This window comes from Aquarana catesbeiana, linkage group LG03 (assembly GCF_042186555.1).
Source record: "Aquarana catesbeiana isolate 2022-GZ linkage group LG03, ASM4218655v1, whole genome shotgun sequence".
Taxonomy (NCBI): domain Eukaryota; kingdom Metazoa; phylum Chordata; class Amphibia; order Anura; family Ranidae; genus Aquarana; species Aquarana catesbeiana.
In genome coordinates this window covers 18,812,314-18,830,576 of record NC_133326.1, presented here as the reverse complement: position 1 = coordinate 18,830,576, position 18,263 = coordinate 18,812,314, and the positions used below count along the sequence as shown (strand labels likewise).

The 18,263-nt window shown below is 46.8% G+C and overlaps 1 protein-coding gene across 1 annotated transcript in view; it reads left to right on the top strand.

Moving 5' to 3' along the window:
- Nucleotides 1–18,263, top strand: part of PLEKHO2 (pleckstrin homology domain containing O2) — an 87,258-nt gene that overhangs the window by 55,074 nt on the left and 13,921 nt on the right. Inside the window, exon 2 of the mRNA XM_073618351.1 lies at nucleotides 441–587. Coding sequence (XP_073474452.1) covers nucleotides 441–587 — 147 coding nt within the window. The remainder of the gene's footprint in view (nucleotides 1–440; nucleotides 588–18,263) is intronic.

The window sequence follows — 18,263 nt, the reverse complement described above, 5'->3', positions numbered from 1 at the left end:
ATTTTGTCATGTTACAACCAAAAATGTCTTTTATTGGGATTTTATGTGATAGACCAACACAAAGTGGTGGAGGCAAACTTACAAAATCTGCATGGGATTAAATAAGTATTCTCGTCACTGTATTGCGTTTGTATGATCTAAATCCAACGTTACTGTATTTTTTTACTGAAATTTTGCACTTGATAAACTATTGCGCTAATATCGCATGACATAAAAATCTTGAACTACCAGAAGATAAATAAGTAGGGGGGGGTTTAGGTAACCTTCAGACCTAAAATAAATTTTTAAACGTGTGCAAAAAAAAAAATGCTAAAAAGGCTTTGGCAGTGAAAGGGTTAAGCCATTCCGCAGTAATAAGGAAACCCCGGGGTGATAGTGAGTTCTCATTTCTGGGTTTCTCAATCGCTCATGTTAACGTCTTCTTATGTATTTGTTCTTAGGGAGTAAACGGGAAGAGTGTCTCCCCACCAGAACCTGCAAAGACCTACAAGGCTGGCTGGCTGAAGAAGAGCAGCGGAATGCTGGGTCTATGGAAGGATCGCTACATTCAGATACTGAAGACACAGTTCCTCATTTGTGACCATGAGGTAAGGAATCCCAAGGACAACTGGGAGGATGAACAATGGCCACAAATTGCAACTATGTCTTCTCAGGGTTCAAGAAACCTGGAATGATACATTTCCCAATGTCAATACTTTCTCAATTGTATTTTGATAACAACTAGTGTAGGTGATTCAAAAATGAGTTTCTGGTGTGGACAGAAGTTGCCACCATCCCTCCAATTATTATACATCTATACAAAAAAAAATCCGCCTGGGGCTTCAAAGGCAACAAACGTAATTATATAAAAACTCTCCACTTTTAATATGACTATTAACCCCTTCATGACTGAGGTTAAAACAAACCCCCAATGCCTAGACCCAATTTTTGCAAATGTGTTTGTGCATCCAGGTGGATTATACCTGGATTTTTTTTTTCAGGACAAATTGGGCTTTCATTTGGCGGTAAATGGTAACTGATATCTCCTGGTAAGCTGTTTAGTTGGCCTTTGAGTGCCACATCCCTAATTAGTATTTAACCGCTTTCCGACAGCCTCACGCAGATATACTGCAGCAGAAGGGCACGTACGGGCAGAATGATGTACCTGTACATTGCCCTTTAAGAGGAGGGTTGCGGGTGCGCGCACTCCGCCAGTGGCGCATGCACGCGCCCGCCGGGAGCTCCATGAGCATGATCGCGGTTCCTGCGGACTCGATGTCCATGGGCATACCCACAATTGTCTCATGGAGAGGACGAACGGGGAAATGCTAATGTAAACAAGCATTGCCCCGTTCTGCCTAGTGACAGGACACTGATCACAGCTCCTTGTAATCGGGAGCGGTGATCAGTGTCGTGTCACACACAGCCCCCCCCCCCCGGGTAAAATCACTCCCTAGGACACACTTAACCCATACAGCGCCACCTAGTGGTTAACCCCTTCACTGCCAGTCACATTTAAACAGTATGGAAAAGAAGAAAGGTAACAGTGCTCTCTGCAGGGACAACTTAATCCATACACCAGGTCCACTCACAGGTGCCGAGGCTCGATGTGTCCCAACACACTCCAATGCAACAGTAATAACGAGAGCCGGCAAAACTGTAATCCTTGAAGTGATGTTTATTGGTACATCAGAGTGACACTAAAACAATATAGCTGACGCGTTTCGGCAATAGCCTTAGTCGTAGCTACGACTAAGGCTATTGCCGAAACGCGTCAGATTATTGTTTTAGCATCACTCTGATGTACCAATAAATGTCACTTCAAGGATTACAGTTTTGCCGGCTCTCCTTATTACTGTTACATTTAAACAGTAATCAATGTATTTTTAATTGCACTGATCGCTGTATAAATGAGAATGGTCCCAAAATCACACCAAAAGTGTCCGATCTGTCCGCCATAATGTCGCAGTCGCGATAAAAATTGCTGATTGCTGCCATTACTAGTAAAAAAAAAAAAAAATTAATAAAAATGCCATAAAACTATCCCCTATTTTGTAAACACTATAACTTTTGTGCAAACCAATCAATAAACGCTTATTGTGATTTTTTTACCAAAAATATGTAGAAGAATACGTATCGGCCTAATCTGAGGGGGAAAAAAAATTTTATATATATTTTTGTGGGATATTTATTATTGCAAAAAGTAAAAAATGATGCGTTTTTTTTTCAAAATTGACGCTATTTTTTTGTTTATAGCACAAAAAATAAAAAAGGCAGAGGTGATCAAACACCACCAAAAGAAAGCTCTATTTGTGGGGAAAAAAAGGACGTCAATTTTGTTTGGGAGCCACGTCACACGACCGCGCAATTGTCAGTTAAAGTGACGCAGTGCCGAATCGCAAAAAGTGCTCTGGTCTTTGGCCAGCCAAATGGTCCGGGGCATAAGTGGTTAAAGTTCTATAAGGGAATCAACCCCATAAGTGTGGCAGGATTTTAATGGCACTAATCTAAAATGTAATTAAAAATATAAAGTTTATTACAAAATATTTATTTTTTAAAACAACAGGCATTTTTTTTTTAAAAAAACAAAAAAAGAAAATGTCCGTTGTTTTAAAAAAATTATTTTTGTAATAAACTTTATGTTTTTAATTATAGTTTGGATTTGTGGCGTTAAAATTCTGCCACACTTATGGGGTTGATTCCCTTCTAGAACTTTAAATCGGGTATCTCCTGATTTTTTAAAATCATTATTATAAAGAACAACTGGCTTAAAATAGTAAATACAATTTTTTTTTTTAATTTAGCTGTATATTTCTTGATATATCCATAACCTATCCCCAAAAAACAACCAAAATAAAATTCTCCTACTCCTAACGATCGCAATGATACCACATATGTGAATGTATTTATTGGTTGTGCCCATAGTAGGGCCAAGAAAATATAGTGTGCTTTTGCTTCTTTTTGCTTCTTTTTGTTCATCCTACCTAAAACACACTGACACCAAGGTCCCTTTCATACTTGTGCGACTTTTCCTGCGACTTTGGACATCAAAGTCACATGACAAGTCGTACCCCATGATTCCCAATGATAAACATTCATATCTGTGCGGCTTCAAGTTGCACCGACTCCAAAGTAGTCCCTGCACTACTTTGGTTCGACATTGATGGGGGTTGAGGTCCATAGACCTCAAGTTTACACAGGCATTCCCTGAAATCGCGGCAAAATCACACGACTTTCAAGTCATGGCAGTGTGAAACTGTCATTCAAAGTGCGACATCGCTGAAAGCCGAAAAATGGCCTGGGCAGGAAGGGGGTGTAAGTGCCCGGCAAGTGGTTAAATTCGGTACTACTGAAAAACGTAAATACGTCCGAATTTCAATTCGAAATGAAACGAACCGCACATGTCTAGTGGTAAAGGGTTTACCTTATCCATGTAATTATCCATGTAAACGAATACATCTGCTGGAAAGCTTGGGCTTTTGAAAACAACACAACAGATTTGTTGGCTGGATCACCAGATGCAAATAGAAGAAAGAAAGCCTAAAATAAGAAAAGTAATGCAGCCGTCACACCTAATGATTGGTAAGCTGCACTATAATAAATGTTTGCTTTTGGGTTTAATTTCGCTTTATTATAATGCCTATGAATGTCCATTGTGCCTAATGAACAATCGTTCCATGAAATAAAGGAATATTCAAATAATTCATTTACTAGATTGCTGTGATGTACCAAATTATGACTTCAACATCAGCAAGTGACGGGTCTAATATAGTTGGGAAACTGATGGTTACCGGTGGAGATTTTTTTTTTAAGTGGTTTATAAAAAATGCAGGTCAGCATCTTGTTACATCAAACAGACCTTGGTGTTGGCTTTAAATCGGAGTATTTATTTATCTCCATAAACCTCAGACAGGAAACGTGTGGAAGGCTCAGTAATGTCTGGAAAGTGACGGATCTGATGGGTGGGTATACGGCCTCTATGGCCTCCGCTGTCACCATCGGCCTCCTCTTCATCGGGGAATTTCAGGCAACTTCTGCCAAGAACGACTTTTTTTTTTTCCTTGTAAAAGGAAACTTGGCATTGCCGGGGATGGAAATAAATCTGCTCTCCGTACAGGACGGATCTGCGGGATTCATTTGGCTGACACCTGTCACTCCTGTAAAAACATTAAAAACATGACCGTTCCTAGGCAGAGACAGAGCCACACTCAATCCAATATATATATATATATATATATATATATATATATATATATATATATATATATATATATATATATATATATATATATATATACAGTATACAGTGGGGATGGAAAGTATTCAGACCCCCTTATATTTTTCACTCTTTGTTATATTGCAGCCATTTGCTAAGATCATCTAAGTTCATTTTTTTTCCTCATTAATGTACACACAGCACCCCATATTGACAGAAAAACACAGAATTGTTGACATTTTTGCAGATTTATTAAAAAAGAAAAACTGAAATATCACATGGTCCTAAGTATTCAGACCCTTTGCTCAGTATTTAGTAGAAGCCCCTTTTGATCTAATACAGCCATGAGTCTTTTTGGGAAAGATGCAACAAGTTTTTCACACCTGGATTTGGGGATCCTCTGCCATTCCTCCTTGCAGATCCTCTCCAGTTCTGTCAGGTTGGATGGTAGACGTTGGTGGACGGCCATTTTTAGGTCTCTCCAGAGATGCTCAATTGGGTTTAAGTCAGGGCTCTGGCTGGGCCATTCAAGAACAGTCACGGAGTTGTTGTGAAGCCACTCCTTCGTTATTTTAGCTGTGTGCTTAGGGTCATTGTCTTGTTGGAAGGTAAACCTTCGGCCCAGTCTGAGGTCCTGAGCACTCTGAAGAAGGTTTTCGTCCAGGATATCCCTGAACTTGGCCGCATTCATCTTTCCCTCGATTGCAACCAGTCGTCCTGTTGCCCCGTACACACGATCCGAAAATCGTACGAAAAATGCCGCATTCGAAACGATCGTACGATAATCGGATCGTTAGTACAGAGCTTTCGAGAGCCGATCAGGACAGTTCATCCGATATTATTCTATCGGACATGCACGGAAATTTTTTCCGTACGATGCCCGATCGTACGATTTTCGTTTAATCGGTACAGCTATCGTTCGAAAATGCAATACAAATGCATTGCAACACATGACATCGTTTCCGAATTTTTATTCTGTCGTACGGGAATTTTCGGGACTTTAGTAAACTCATCAGATTCGATGTGAGATTAGCAGGCAAACAAAAACGGACGATCATTCGTCCGATATTCGGATCGTGTGTATGGGGCTTGTCCCTGCAGCTGAAAAACACCCCCACATCATGATGCTGCCACCACCATGCTTCACTGTTGGGACTGTATTGGACAGGTGATGAGCAGTGCCTGGTTTTCTGCACACATACCGCTTAGAATTAAGGCCAAAAAGTTCTATCTTGGTCTCATCAGACCAGAGAATCTTATTTCTCACCATCTTGGAGTCCTTCGGCTGTTTTTTAGCAAACTCCATGCGGGCTTTCATGTGTCTTGCACTGAGGAGAGGCTTCCATCGGGCCTCTCTGCCATAAAGCCCCGACTGGTGGAGGGCTGCAGTGATGGTTGACTTTCTACAACTTTCTCCCATCTCCTGACTGCATCTCTGGAGCTCAGCCACAGTGATCTTTGGGTTCTTCTTTACCTCTCTCACCAAGGCTCTTCTCCCCCGATAGCTCAGTTTGGCCGGACGGTCAGCTCTAGGAAGGGTTCTGGTCGTCCCAAACGTCTTCCATTTAAGGATTATGGAGGCCACTGTGTTCTTAGGAACCTTAAGTGCAGCAGAAATGTTTTTGTAACCTTGGCCAGATCTGTGCTTTGCCACAATTCTGTCTCTGAGCTCTTCAGGCAATTCCTTTGACCTCATGATTCTCATTTGCTCTGACATGCACTGTGAGCTGTAAGGTCTTATATAGACAGGTGTGTGGCTTTCCTAATCAAGTCCAATCAGTATAGTAAAACACAGCTGGACTCAAATGAAGGTGTAGAACCATCTCAAGGATGATCAGAAGAAATGGACAGCTCATGGACAGTTAAATATATGAGTGTCACAGCAAAGGGTCTGAATACTTAGGACCATGTGATATTTCAGTTTTTCTTTTTTAATAAAAAGAAAAACAGTGGTGGATGGTGGTTTTTTGTTTGGGGGGGGCAGCAAACAACCACCCCTGTGGCACCTCAACCCCCCCTTGCTGTCTGCCGGTCCATCTATACTTACCCCATACATACTGGGCAGCAGCGGGCACACTGGATTAGCGTGGATTAGCGAGCACATCGGGCAGCAGTGGGCAGTGGCTGAGATCGGGGCATCAGCCGACATCAGGCTGCAGCGGGCATTGAGCAGGGGCTCCTGTGTGTTCTCCTCCTGGCTTCCGCCGTGGGTCTCCTCCTGTCCTTCTAGGCGTCCAAAAGGATCGCCTGTCCTTTCAGCCAATCGAGTGACAGGTATCAGGGAGGAGGATCAGTGTTGCAACAGCGAATATTAATTCGCTGTTGTAACAACTGGGTGGGCTCATGGCGCAATGCTCTGCGCCACGAGCCCACCCTATTTTGAAGCTCTGAGCTTCTGGCTCTAATCAGGTGCTTCAAAAAAACATCCCCCCACTGCTGTAATTCATGCGCCTGGCGTCCTAAAGTGCGCATGCACCGTAGACATCGGCGCGCGGCTTTATTGTAAATATCTCCTAAACCGTGGAGGTTTAGGGGGTAGCTGTCGTGGATCATAGAGCATTAATTAGGATGTGGTGGCCGTAGACAGAGGGGGCGGCGCCCCTAATGGACGCCCCGTCACTGCACCCAGCAGTCACTCGCTTGTCAAAATCTCTGCCGCTGTCAGCCTAGCAACAGAAGGATGGCACCCCCAGTAAGCCATGACGCCCAGGGCAGATGTCCCTCATGCCCACCCCTTGTGGCGGCCCTGGTTAAAACACAAAGATGCAGCCTTCCTTTAAGTCAACACTTTCATCATCCAGGACCGGCACGGCTTATACATCACATCTCGATGTAGGACTTTCCTAGGCTGTGAATTATTTGTCCTTAAAAAAGGAGAGAGATATCGATAGAGCACACTATCCAAAAAGGTGGTGCACCTAAAACCAAGTAGTTTGATTCAATTATTTTATTAATTAATTTAGAATGTGTCGAATGACCTTAATACTTTAAAAAACATACAAAAAAATTTAAAGAGGAAGTAAACCCTGATGGTAGCCCATTATGTGTCACTTACCTGAAACCAAAGCCTGCGATGTCACCGTTGTCCCCACTAGCGGTGAGTGTCCATCTCTCTTCCTTCCGGGGCCGCGAACTCTGGCTCTGTGACTGGCCGGAGTCACGTGTCGTCACTCCCGCGCATGCGCGTGGGAGCCGCCAGTCACAGCATGACCCCTAATAGAAACGGCACGATCTGCCCTTTCTAAAGTGCGCATTCACCGTAGACATCGGCGCGTGGAGGTTTAGGAGATATTTCCAGCACCTACAGGTAAGCCTTAATATAGGCTTACCTGTAGGTAAAAGCGCTTGCATGGCCGGGGTCTCAAAGTACCGGCCCGCGGGCCATTTACAGGCCCACAGACCGGTTACAAATGGCCCACAAGCAGGACTGATCCTAGGCGGGTGCGACATGTGGCAGTACGCAGCGGCTGGGAGCTTTCTCTCTCCGTCTCCTCTCCCCCCGCGAGCTGCTGTAGCCCAGCGCAACACAGGAGAGCAGAGCGGAGGGAGGATCCGCCCATCGCCCCGCCCACCTAGATCTATCGAGAAGTGCCCGCTATCGAATAGTGCCCGGGATGAACTGAGCATGCGCCGTATGTAATACCACAGCAGCTGATTTTACGGTCAGCTGTTGTGTCGGCGAGACGGCGCCTGCGCACAATAACCGACAGAAGACATTTTTCAGTCAGATTGTGCCGAGGCATGTTCATGTAGGTGAGGGGCGGAATTTAAGATGAAGGGGGCTCATGTTTTCATTGATGGCCACTGCTGCAAAGATAGGGGCAGAATTTTAAACATATAGCTAGCTAAATAGGCCCTCCAGAATTGCAAGATTTGTTTGGGCATCGTTAAAAATTCTGCCCCCATTTTTGCAGCACTGGCCATCATTGAAAACATCCACGCCCTTCATGTTAAATTCCGCCCCTCACCTACATGAACACTCCTCGGCAGGGAGAGGCAAAATCTGACTGAAAAATGTCTTCAGTCGGCTATTGTGCGTCTCACCGACACAACGGCTGATTGTAAACTCAGCTGTTGTGTTATTACGTACGGCGCATGCGCAGTTCATCCCGGGCACTATTCGATAGCGGGCATTTTTCGACAGAACACCGGCCCCGGATCGAGGGTCCTGCTGCCACCTCAGGGCGGAAGATTGTGGCGTTCTCAGGGTGCCCTGCCACTAGGCCTGTGATGAAGCCAGGACCTGACAGGAGGAGAGGACTCGAGAGGCAGAAGATCAGGCCACCAGCTGACTGCCAGGAGGAGAGGTAAGTGAGCCATCACACAGAGGCTGAGCAAAGTCCTTAGTGGGCTGACTGGGGTTGCAATTTGTGAAGGGGGGGGCATTTGTGGAGTGTGTGGGGGGGTGTTATTTGAGGAGTGTAAGGGATAATGCTGGCTGTTAATAGTGCGCCCGCTGACACCAATGCTGGCTGTTACTAGTGCGCCCGCTGACACCAATGCTGGCTGTTAATAGTGCACCCGCTGACACCAATGCTGGCTGTTACTAGAGCGCCCGCTGACACCAATGCTGGCTGTTACTAGTGCGTCCGCTGACACCAATGCTGGCTGTTACTAGTGCGTCCGCTGACACCAATGCTGGCTGTTAATAGTGCACCCGCTGACACCAATGCTGGCTGTTACTAGTGCGTCCGCTGACACCAATGCTGGCTGTTACTAGTGCGTCCGCTGACACCAATGCTGGCTGTTACTAGTGCGTCCGCTGACACCAATGCTAGCTGTTACTAGTGTGTTCACTGACACCAATGCTGGCTGTTAATAGTGCACCCGCTGACACCAATGCTGGCTGTTAATAGTGCGTTCGCTGACACCAATGCTGGCTGTTACTAGTGCGTCCGCTGACACCAATGCTAGCTGTTACTAGAGCGCCCGCTGACACCAATGCTGGCTGTTACTAGAGCGACCGCTGACACCAATGCTGGCTGTTACTAGAGCGACCGCTGACACCAATGCTAGCTGTTACTAGTGCGTTCGCTGACACCAATGCTGGCTGTTACTAGAGCGTCCGCTGACACCAATGCTGGCTGTTACTAGTGCGTTCGCTGACACCAATGCTGGCTGTTACTAGAGCGACCGCTGACACCAATGCTAGCTGTTACTAGTGCGTTCGCTGACACCAATGCTAGCTGTTACTAGAGCGTCCGCTGACACCAATGCTGGCTGTTACTAGTGCGTTCGCTGACACCAATGCTGGCTGTTACTAGAGCGACCGCTGACACCAATGCTAGCTGTTACTAGAGCGTCCGCTGACACCAATGCTAGCTGTTACTAGAGCGTCCGCTGACACCAATGCTAGCTGTTACTAGTGCGTTCGCTGACACCAATGCTGGCTGTTACTAGAGCGACCGCTGACACCAATGCTAGCTGTTACTAGAGCGTCCGCTGACACCAATGCTGGCTGTTACTAGTGCGTCCGCTGACACCAATGCTGGCCGTTACTAGTGCGTCCGCTGACACCAATGCTGGCTGTTACTAGTGCGTCCGCTGACACCAATGCTGGCTGTTACTAGAGCGACCGCTGACACCAATGCTAGCTGTTACTAGAGCGTCCGCTGACACCAATGCTGGCTGTTACTAGAGCGACCGCTGACACCAATGCTAGCTGTTACTAGAGCGTCCGCTGACACCAATGCTGGCTGTTACTAGTGCGCCCGCTGACACCAATGCTGGCTGTTACTAGTGCGTCCGCTGACACCAATGCTGGCCGTTACTAGTGCGTCCGCTGACACCAATGCTGGCTGTTACTAGTGCGTCCGCTGACACCAATGCTGGCTGTTACTAGTGCGTCCGCTGACACCAATGCTGGCTGTTACTAGTGCGTCCGCTGACACCAATGCTAGCTGTTACTAGTGCGTCCGCTGACACCAATCCTGGATTTTACTAGTGCGTTCGCTGACACCAATGCTGGCTGTTACTAGTGCGTCCGCTGACACCAATGCTGGCTGTTACTAGTGCGTCCGCTGACACCAATGCTGGCTGTTACTAGTGCGTCCGCTGACACCAATGCTAGCTGTTACTAGTGCGTCCGCTGACACCAATCCTGGATTTTACTAGTGCGTTCGCTGACACCAATGCTGGCTGTTACTAGTGCGCCCGCTGACACCAATGCTAGCTGTTACTAGTGCGTTCGCTGACACCAATGCTGGCTGTTACTAGTGCGCCCGCTGACACCAATGCTGGCTGTTACTAGTGCGCCCGCTGACACCAATGCTAGCTGTTACTAGAGCGCCCGCTGACACCAATGCTAGCTGTTACTAGAGCGTCCGCTGACACCAATGCTGGCTGTTACTAGAGCGACCGCTGACACCAATGCTAGCTGTTACTAGTGCGTTCGCTGACACCAATGCTGGCTGTTACTAGTGCGCCCGCTGACACCAATGCTAGCTGTTACTAGAGCACCCGCTGACACCAATGCTGGCTGTTACTAGAGCGCCCGCTGACACCAATGCTAGCTGTTACTAGTGCGTTCGCTGACACCAATGCTGGCTGTTACTAGTGCGTCCGCTGACACCAATGCTGGCTGTTACTAGTGCGTCCGCTGACACCAATGCTGGCTGTTACTAGTGCGCCCGCTGACACCAATGCTGGCTGTTACTAGAGCGCCCGCTGACACCAATGCTGGCTGTTACTAGAGCGCCCGCTGACACCAATGCTGGCTGTTACTAGTGCGCCCGCTGACACCAATGCTGGCTGTTACTAGTGCGTCCGCTGACACCAATGCTAACTGTTACTAGAGCGCCCGCTGACACCAATGCTAGCTGTTACTAGTGCGTTAGCTGACACCAATGCTAGCTGTTACTAGAGCGTCCGCTGACACCAATGCTGGCTGTTACTAGTGCGTCCGCTGACACCAATGCTGGCTGTTACTAGAGCGCCCGCTGACACCAATGCTGGCTGTTACTAGAGCGTCCGCTGACACCAATGCTGGCTGTTACTAGAGCGCCCGCTGACACCAATGCTAGCTGTTACTAGAGCGTCCGCTGACACCAATGCTGGCTGTTACTAGAGCGCCCGCTGACACCAATGCTAGCTGTTACTAGTGCATTCGCTGACACCAATGCTGGCTGTTACTAGTGCGTCCGCTGACACCAATCCTGGCTGTTACTAGAGCACCCGCTGACACCAATGCTGGCTGTTACTAGTGCGTTCGCTGACACCAATGCTAGCTGTTACTAGAGCGCCCGCTGACACCAATGCTGGCTGTTACTAGTGCGTCTGCTGACACCAGTGCTGGCTGTTACTAGTGCGCCCGCTGACACCAATGCTGGCTGTTACTAGTGCGTCCGCTGACACCAATGCTAGCTGTTACTAGAGCGCCTGCTGACACCAATGCTGGCTGTTACTAGAGCGCCCGCTGACACCAATGCTAGCTGTTACTAGTGCATTCGCTGACACCAATGCTGGCTGTTACTAGTGCGTCCGCTGACACCAATCCTGGCTGTTACTAGTGCGTCCGCTGACACCAATGCTGGCTGTTACTAGTGCATCCGCTGACACCAATGCTGGCTGTTACTAGTGCGTCTGCTGACACCAGTGCTGGCTGTTACTAGTGCGCCCGCTGACACCAATGCTGGCTGTTACTAGTGCGTCCGCTGACACCAATGCTGGCTGTTACTAGTGCATCCGCTGACACCAATGCTGGCTGTTACTAGTGCGTCCGCTGACACCAATCCTGGATTTTACTAGTGCGTTCGCTGACACCAATGCTAGCTGTTACTAGTGCGCCCGCTGACACCAGTGCTAGCTGTTACTAGTGCGTCCGCTGACACCAATGCTGGCTGTTACTAGTGCGTCCGCTGACACCAATGCTAGCTGGTACTAGTGCGTCCGCTGACACCAATGCTAGCTGTTACTAGTGCGCCCGCTGACACCAATGCTGGCTGTTACTAGTGCGTCCGCTGACACCAATGCTGGCTGTTACTAGTGCGTTCGCTGACACCAATGCTAGCTGTTAATAGTGCGCCCGCTGACACCAATGCTGGCTGTTACTAGTGCGTCCGCTGACACCAATGCTAACTGTTACTAGAGCGCCCGCTGACACCAATGCTAGCTGTTACTAGTGCGTTAGCTGACACCAATGCTAGCTGTTACTAGTGCGTCCGCTGACACCAATGCTGGCTGTTACTAGTGCGTCCGCTGACACCAATGCTAGCTGTTACTAGAGCGCCCGCTGACACCAATGCTGGCTGTTACTAGTGCGTCTGCTGACACCAATCCTGGCTGTTACTAGTGCGTTCGCTGACACCAATCCTGGCTGTTACTAGTGTGCCTGCTGACACCAATCCTGGCTGTTACTAGTGCGCCCGCTGACACCAATGCTGGGGGGGAATGGAAAGTTTGCATGCAGCCCCCATTGGATGTGAAAACTTGTCCTGTGGCCCTCAGGTAATTTTAGTGACGACTGGAGAACAGTGTCTCAGCCCTACGGCGATATTCACAGATATCGTTGCTGTGGGCAAATTTCATTTAGCATGGCGAATACTGTGCCAAATCTTACTTCAAGCCAGAGATAGGGCCGGACAATTTCAAAATCTCTTTAAGACATTTTGCTCCAACAGGATTTGCTCCATATCTAAACTGTGGCTATATATGAGATATTCTCTGACAATTTATTACGATTCATGTGTTCCTTATATACAGGTTAATTTAAATTGCTATATAGCCTATATCTTTGACAATGTGCACTTTATATTGCAATTCCTCCATCTTTAGATACCTAATTATATCATAGAATTTCCAGCATGTGGGTCAGCAATCTGGATTGTCTTTTTATTAAATGTTTTTTGTATGTTTTATGTTTTCTAAAGTATTAAGGTGATTTCGATTTGAATTTGTCATTCGACAAATTCTAAATTTAATTAATAAAATAATTGAATCAAATTGCTTGGGTTTTAGGATAGTGTGCTCTATCACTATCTGTCTCCTTTTTTTTTTTTTTCTGCTCATTATGTGAGGCACAACCACACCATACAGGTGAGTCGGTGGGTTCTTTATCCCTCTCACGTTTTTTTTTTTTTTTCTTTTCTTATTACCAATTTTTTGTGCTTGCCTGTGTGAAATAGATACTTGTGAAGCACTTTCTTTGATGAAACTTTTGAAGATGACAATTATCTTTCCTGCCTCCATCTGTCATCCCCTTTTCTTCCCCTAATCTAATCTCCGGGGTTCTGATTTAGCACTTAATGAAACATGGAAAAGTCTGCAGATAAAAAAAAAAAAAGATAAACTCTGATGTGGAAAGTATTTTCTTGCCTGCAACTAATTGGTACTCAGGGAAGATAATTTCCCCTTACCCAGTCAGTTTAAAATGAAAAAGGAACAGAAGGTCCCTTATAACCTGATACTGTAATCTATAAACTCTCTATAAATGCAGAAAGATAATAATGGGAGGCTTGTGGGACGGAGGTGAAATTGTTGCACTTGATTCCCTCTTCTACCTGTGGGGGGCGTCGTGTTATTAGCCCAATTAAAGCGGAACTTCAGTCATTTTTTGAACTTTCCATCTATTAAATCTTCTGCCCTTGTTGTTGTTTTTAACTTTGGATAGTAAAACATTTTTTTTTTTCTGCCAGTAAATCCCTTATACAGCCCACTTCTTGTTTCTTGTCTGGTCATTAATCTAGGCTTATGACATCATGCACAGCTCTTTCGCTCACTCTCGTGAGAGTTTGCCAGGAAGGGAGGGGGGTGAGTCATAAGAGGGCCAATTAGATCTGCAGAGCTGGAGGTGTGCCTCTGTGTGTCTGTGTAAATCCAGAAAGGGAACAGGCAGCAGCTTCAGCTGCCCAAAGTTAAAATGGTTGCTGCCAGACTCAGTGGAGGAAGATTTCTGCAGCATATTTGGCAAGTACAGAATCCCAGTATACAGTGGAACCTTGGATTACGAGCATAATCCGTTCCAGGAGAATGCTTGTAATCCAAAGCACTCGCATATCAAAGCGAGTTTCCCCATAGAAGTCAATGGAAACGAAGATAATTCGTTCCACGTTGACTTCTATTGCATTCAATACCGCCTGTGGCGGTAACACTCGCAAACCCAGTCAGGATTTTTTTTAAAAAGTTGCTCGTCTTTCAAAACATTTGTTAACCGTGTTACTCGTTAACCAAGGTTCCACTGTATATAAAATAATATGCAAAGTGGTTGAAGGGAAGCTTCAGAATGGCAAAAGATGTTTTTATTACAGATTATGTGAGCAGACCGCAGTTCCTCTTTTAGCGTGGAAGTGGCTGGCAAGCTTTAATTTATGTACTAAAATAATTGCGGTTTTCTCCCACTTACCTAATGCTGTTTAACACCTTGTAGCCTGGCCTACAGCAGAACGACAGCCGGGCGGTAGCTTTAAGATCCTGACTGGACGTTACATGACGTCATTCACGTGTCCTGCTCGTGCACGCCTCGGGGGGGCGTTCAGTGCCGCGATCAGTGGTGAGATGTGTCCCTCGGACACAGTGCATCACTAATTAGGGTAAAAAGACGATGACGCAGGCTCTTTACCATGTGATCAGCTGTGTCCAATCACAGCCAATCCCATGTAAACAAATGCCGGTTATTGGCATTTCTTTTCTTCAGCGTTGTCGGTGTCTGAGGAAAGGAACGCTGATAACCGGCTTCTCAGTTATGATAAGCAGGCCACTGATCATTGGTTCAGCATATCAGTGCCACCTTATCAGTTCATAGAGAAGAAAAAAGGGGGTTCAACAAGGACTTTAGAGGCACAACAATAAAATTGAATATATTGTTATTTTGATTATGCTTTCTCAGGTTTGTTGTGCCTCTAAAGTCCGCTCAGGGGGTCCTTGTTGAACCCCCTTTTTTCTTCTCTATGACATACAATTTATACGGATGTGGCCATAGGAGTGTGCTTTTTTTCTATTTTTTTGACCTTATCAGTTCAGCCTCATCAGTGCCCAACAGTGCAGCTTATCAGTGCCGCCTATCAGTGCCCAACAGTGCAGCTTATCAGTGCCGCCTATCAGTGCCCAACAGTGCAGCTTATCAGTGCCGCCTATCAGTGCCCAACAGTGCAGCTTATCAGTGCCGCCTATCAGTGCCCAACAGTGCAGCTTATCAGTGCCGCCTATCAGTGCCCAACAGTGCAGCTTATCAGTGCCCATCATTGCCACCCATCAATGCTGAATATCAGTACAGCCTCATCGGTGCCCAGTGAAGGAGAAAAATTATTTATTTACAAAATTTTAAAACTTAAACAAAAAAAAAATTAATTTAATTTGTTTAGCAAAAAAAAAAAAAAAAATACCCCAGGGGCAATTAAATGCCACCATAAGAAAGCTCTAAAAAAAGATAAAGATTTCATTTGGGTACAGTGTTGCATGATTTCGCAATTGTCATTCAAAGTGTGACAGCGCTGAAAGCTGAAAATTGGCCTGGGCAGGAAGTGGGGTGAAAATGCCCGGTATTGAAGTGGTTAAAGTGGAGCTTCACCATAGATAGGAGCTTTAAGTCCCTGCCTTGGCCATGCCTTCCATTGTCCAAACCAGGGCAGGGGTCTCCAAGCTTTGGCCACATCTGGGCCACTACAAGATTTTATCTGACCCACAGCCACTGTTTAGTACAATACCCCGGCTGGCTGGCAGTGGATGTGCAGTTCTGTGTATCCTAATATGGCGATTGGCACATCCACTGACAGCTAGCCATCACCCTTCTACATATTTATGTGGGTACTATGCTGGGCACTCATGGATGTAAGGAGGGGCTCTAATAGGCACTCTATCTTTTAAGAAGGGACTGTGATGGGCACGCCTGCATGTAAGGAGGGAACTCAGCTGGACACTTTTACATGTGGGGGGGGAAGCCTGATGGGCACTCCTGATGTAAGCAGGGACTCTGATGGGCCTTGCTTGATGAGGGGGGGGGGGCAGGTTTGATGAGCACTCCTTGATGTAGGGAGGGACTCTGATGATCTCTTCTTGATGTGGGGGGCTCAGATGGGCCTTCCTTGACCTGGAGGGGGTGACTCCTAGATATAAGCAGGGATCTTGATGGGCCTTCCTGGATGTAGGGGGGGCTCTGATGGGCACTCCTTGATTTGGGTGAGACTCCTGGATATAAGCAGGGATTCTGATGGGCACTCCTTGATATAGGGGGGACTCTGATGTGGAGGGAGGACTCATGGAAATAAGCAGGGACCCTGATGAACCTTCCTTGATGGGGAGGGGGCTCTAATGGGCACTTCTTGATGTGGTGGGGGGGGGGGGGGGGGCACTGATGGGCCTTGCTTGATATAGAGGGAAGACTCCTGGATATAAGCAGGGACTCTGATGGGCTTTCCTTGATGTAGGGGGGGGGGACTCTGATGAGCCTTCCTTGATTCGGGGGGGGGGGGACTCCTGGATATAAGCAGGGACTCTGATGGGCTTTCCTTGACGTAGGGGAGACTCTGATGGGCCTTCCTTGATGTAGGGGGGGGACTCTGATGAGCCTTCCTTGATTTGGGGGGAGGGGGACTCCTGGATACAAGCAGGGACTCTTATGGGCCTTCCTTGATGTGGGGGTAGGGTTTTCACATTTTCTTCAGGCCAAACCCGAACACTTTAGCGGCGCATGGCACCATTTTTGTCAGTATACACTATAGAATAGTAACAGATCTGGGACACCTTTGGGCACCCCAAAGAGAATAGTAATGTGGCGCGCATAGTGCCCCCTCACCCTCCTGCCAGGCCCTGTTCTGAGCCACAATCCTGTCTAAATAATGTGTCCAGGTTTTGAATCATGTGTCTGGGTTTCAGTCCACCTGAAACCTGGACACATGATGCAAAAGCTGGACTGTCCAGGTGAATCCTGGACAGGTGGCAACCCTATGTGGGGGGGACTCTTGGATATAGGCAGGGACTCTGATGGGCACTGCTGGATGTAGAGGGGGGTTCTGACGGGCACTCTTTTGATGAAGGGGAGCTTTGATGGGCTCTCCTGGATGTAGGAAGGAACATATTTTTTCGGCCTGCAAATATTTGTAAAATTATAGGTGGCCCTCAAACTTAAAGATTTGGAGACCCCTGATATTTTTTTTTTTTTTTTGGCTCATTCTAAAAATGTTTAATTGTTTTTGCTCTGGCCCCACCTCCTGCCACCATTGTTGCCTGGGCAAGAATGACCTGCCTTATACCCGCAGCCTCCTGAGATATCCCCTTCACATATCCCAGGAGGCTGCAGGAGCGGAGGATGGCCTGAGCTGGCAACCGTCAGCAGGGACGGTCTGCCTGAACCTGGGGGAGGCGGGGGACATAGGCAGGGAGGCGCTGGATCCGCTGGGCAGGTGAGTATGCTTTCTGATGAGAGCGTCACAGGTAAGAGGAGATAGGATGGGGGGGGGGTCAGCAAACAGAAGTTCTCTTGCCGACCGCCTAACTGTAAATATACATCAGTACTTTACAGTTAAATACTGGGGTTATGGCTGCAGCTAGATGCCATAACCCCCCCAGTATCTTTTTTTTTTTCTTCAGGCGGTTAGCTTTAAGTTAACAGTGATCCAAGTGGCAGATTCACCACGGGATCACTTTTTTAGGCGGCAGTAGAGGTGCACCTCCGAGCTTACCGGAGCCGTCGGTAAGCATGAAACAGATCCGGTGTGACCAATGACTAGGCAGGAATTCAAGTGAGGGCAAGATAGCCCCTACTCAGCTCTATGCCCTTGGAGGACCAGAGTGACGTCTAATGTCACTTCCTGTTCTTAGGCAGACAGAAAGGATTGTTTTTTTCTTAAAGGCAAAATTCCATTTTTATTTATTTTTTTTAATCTGCTTTTAAAGGTAAATGAGAGATCTGGGAATAGTGTAAAAAGAAAAAGTAAAAGAAAAAAGAAAAAAAATATAAATTAAAGCGCCCCATCCCTCCCAGCTCGCGCGCAGAAGTGAACACATACGTAATTCGCTCCCGCATATGTATCGCCGCGATAATTAGAGCGAGAACAATAATTCTAGTGCAAGATCTCCTCTGCAACTCTAAACAGGCAACCTGTAAAAATGATTAAAGCTTCTATGGAGATTTTTA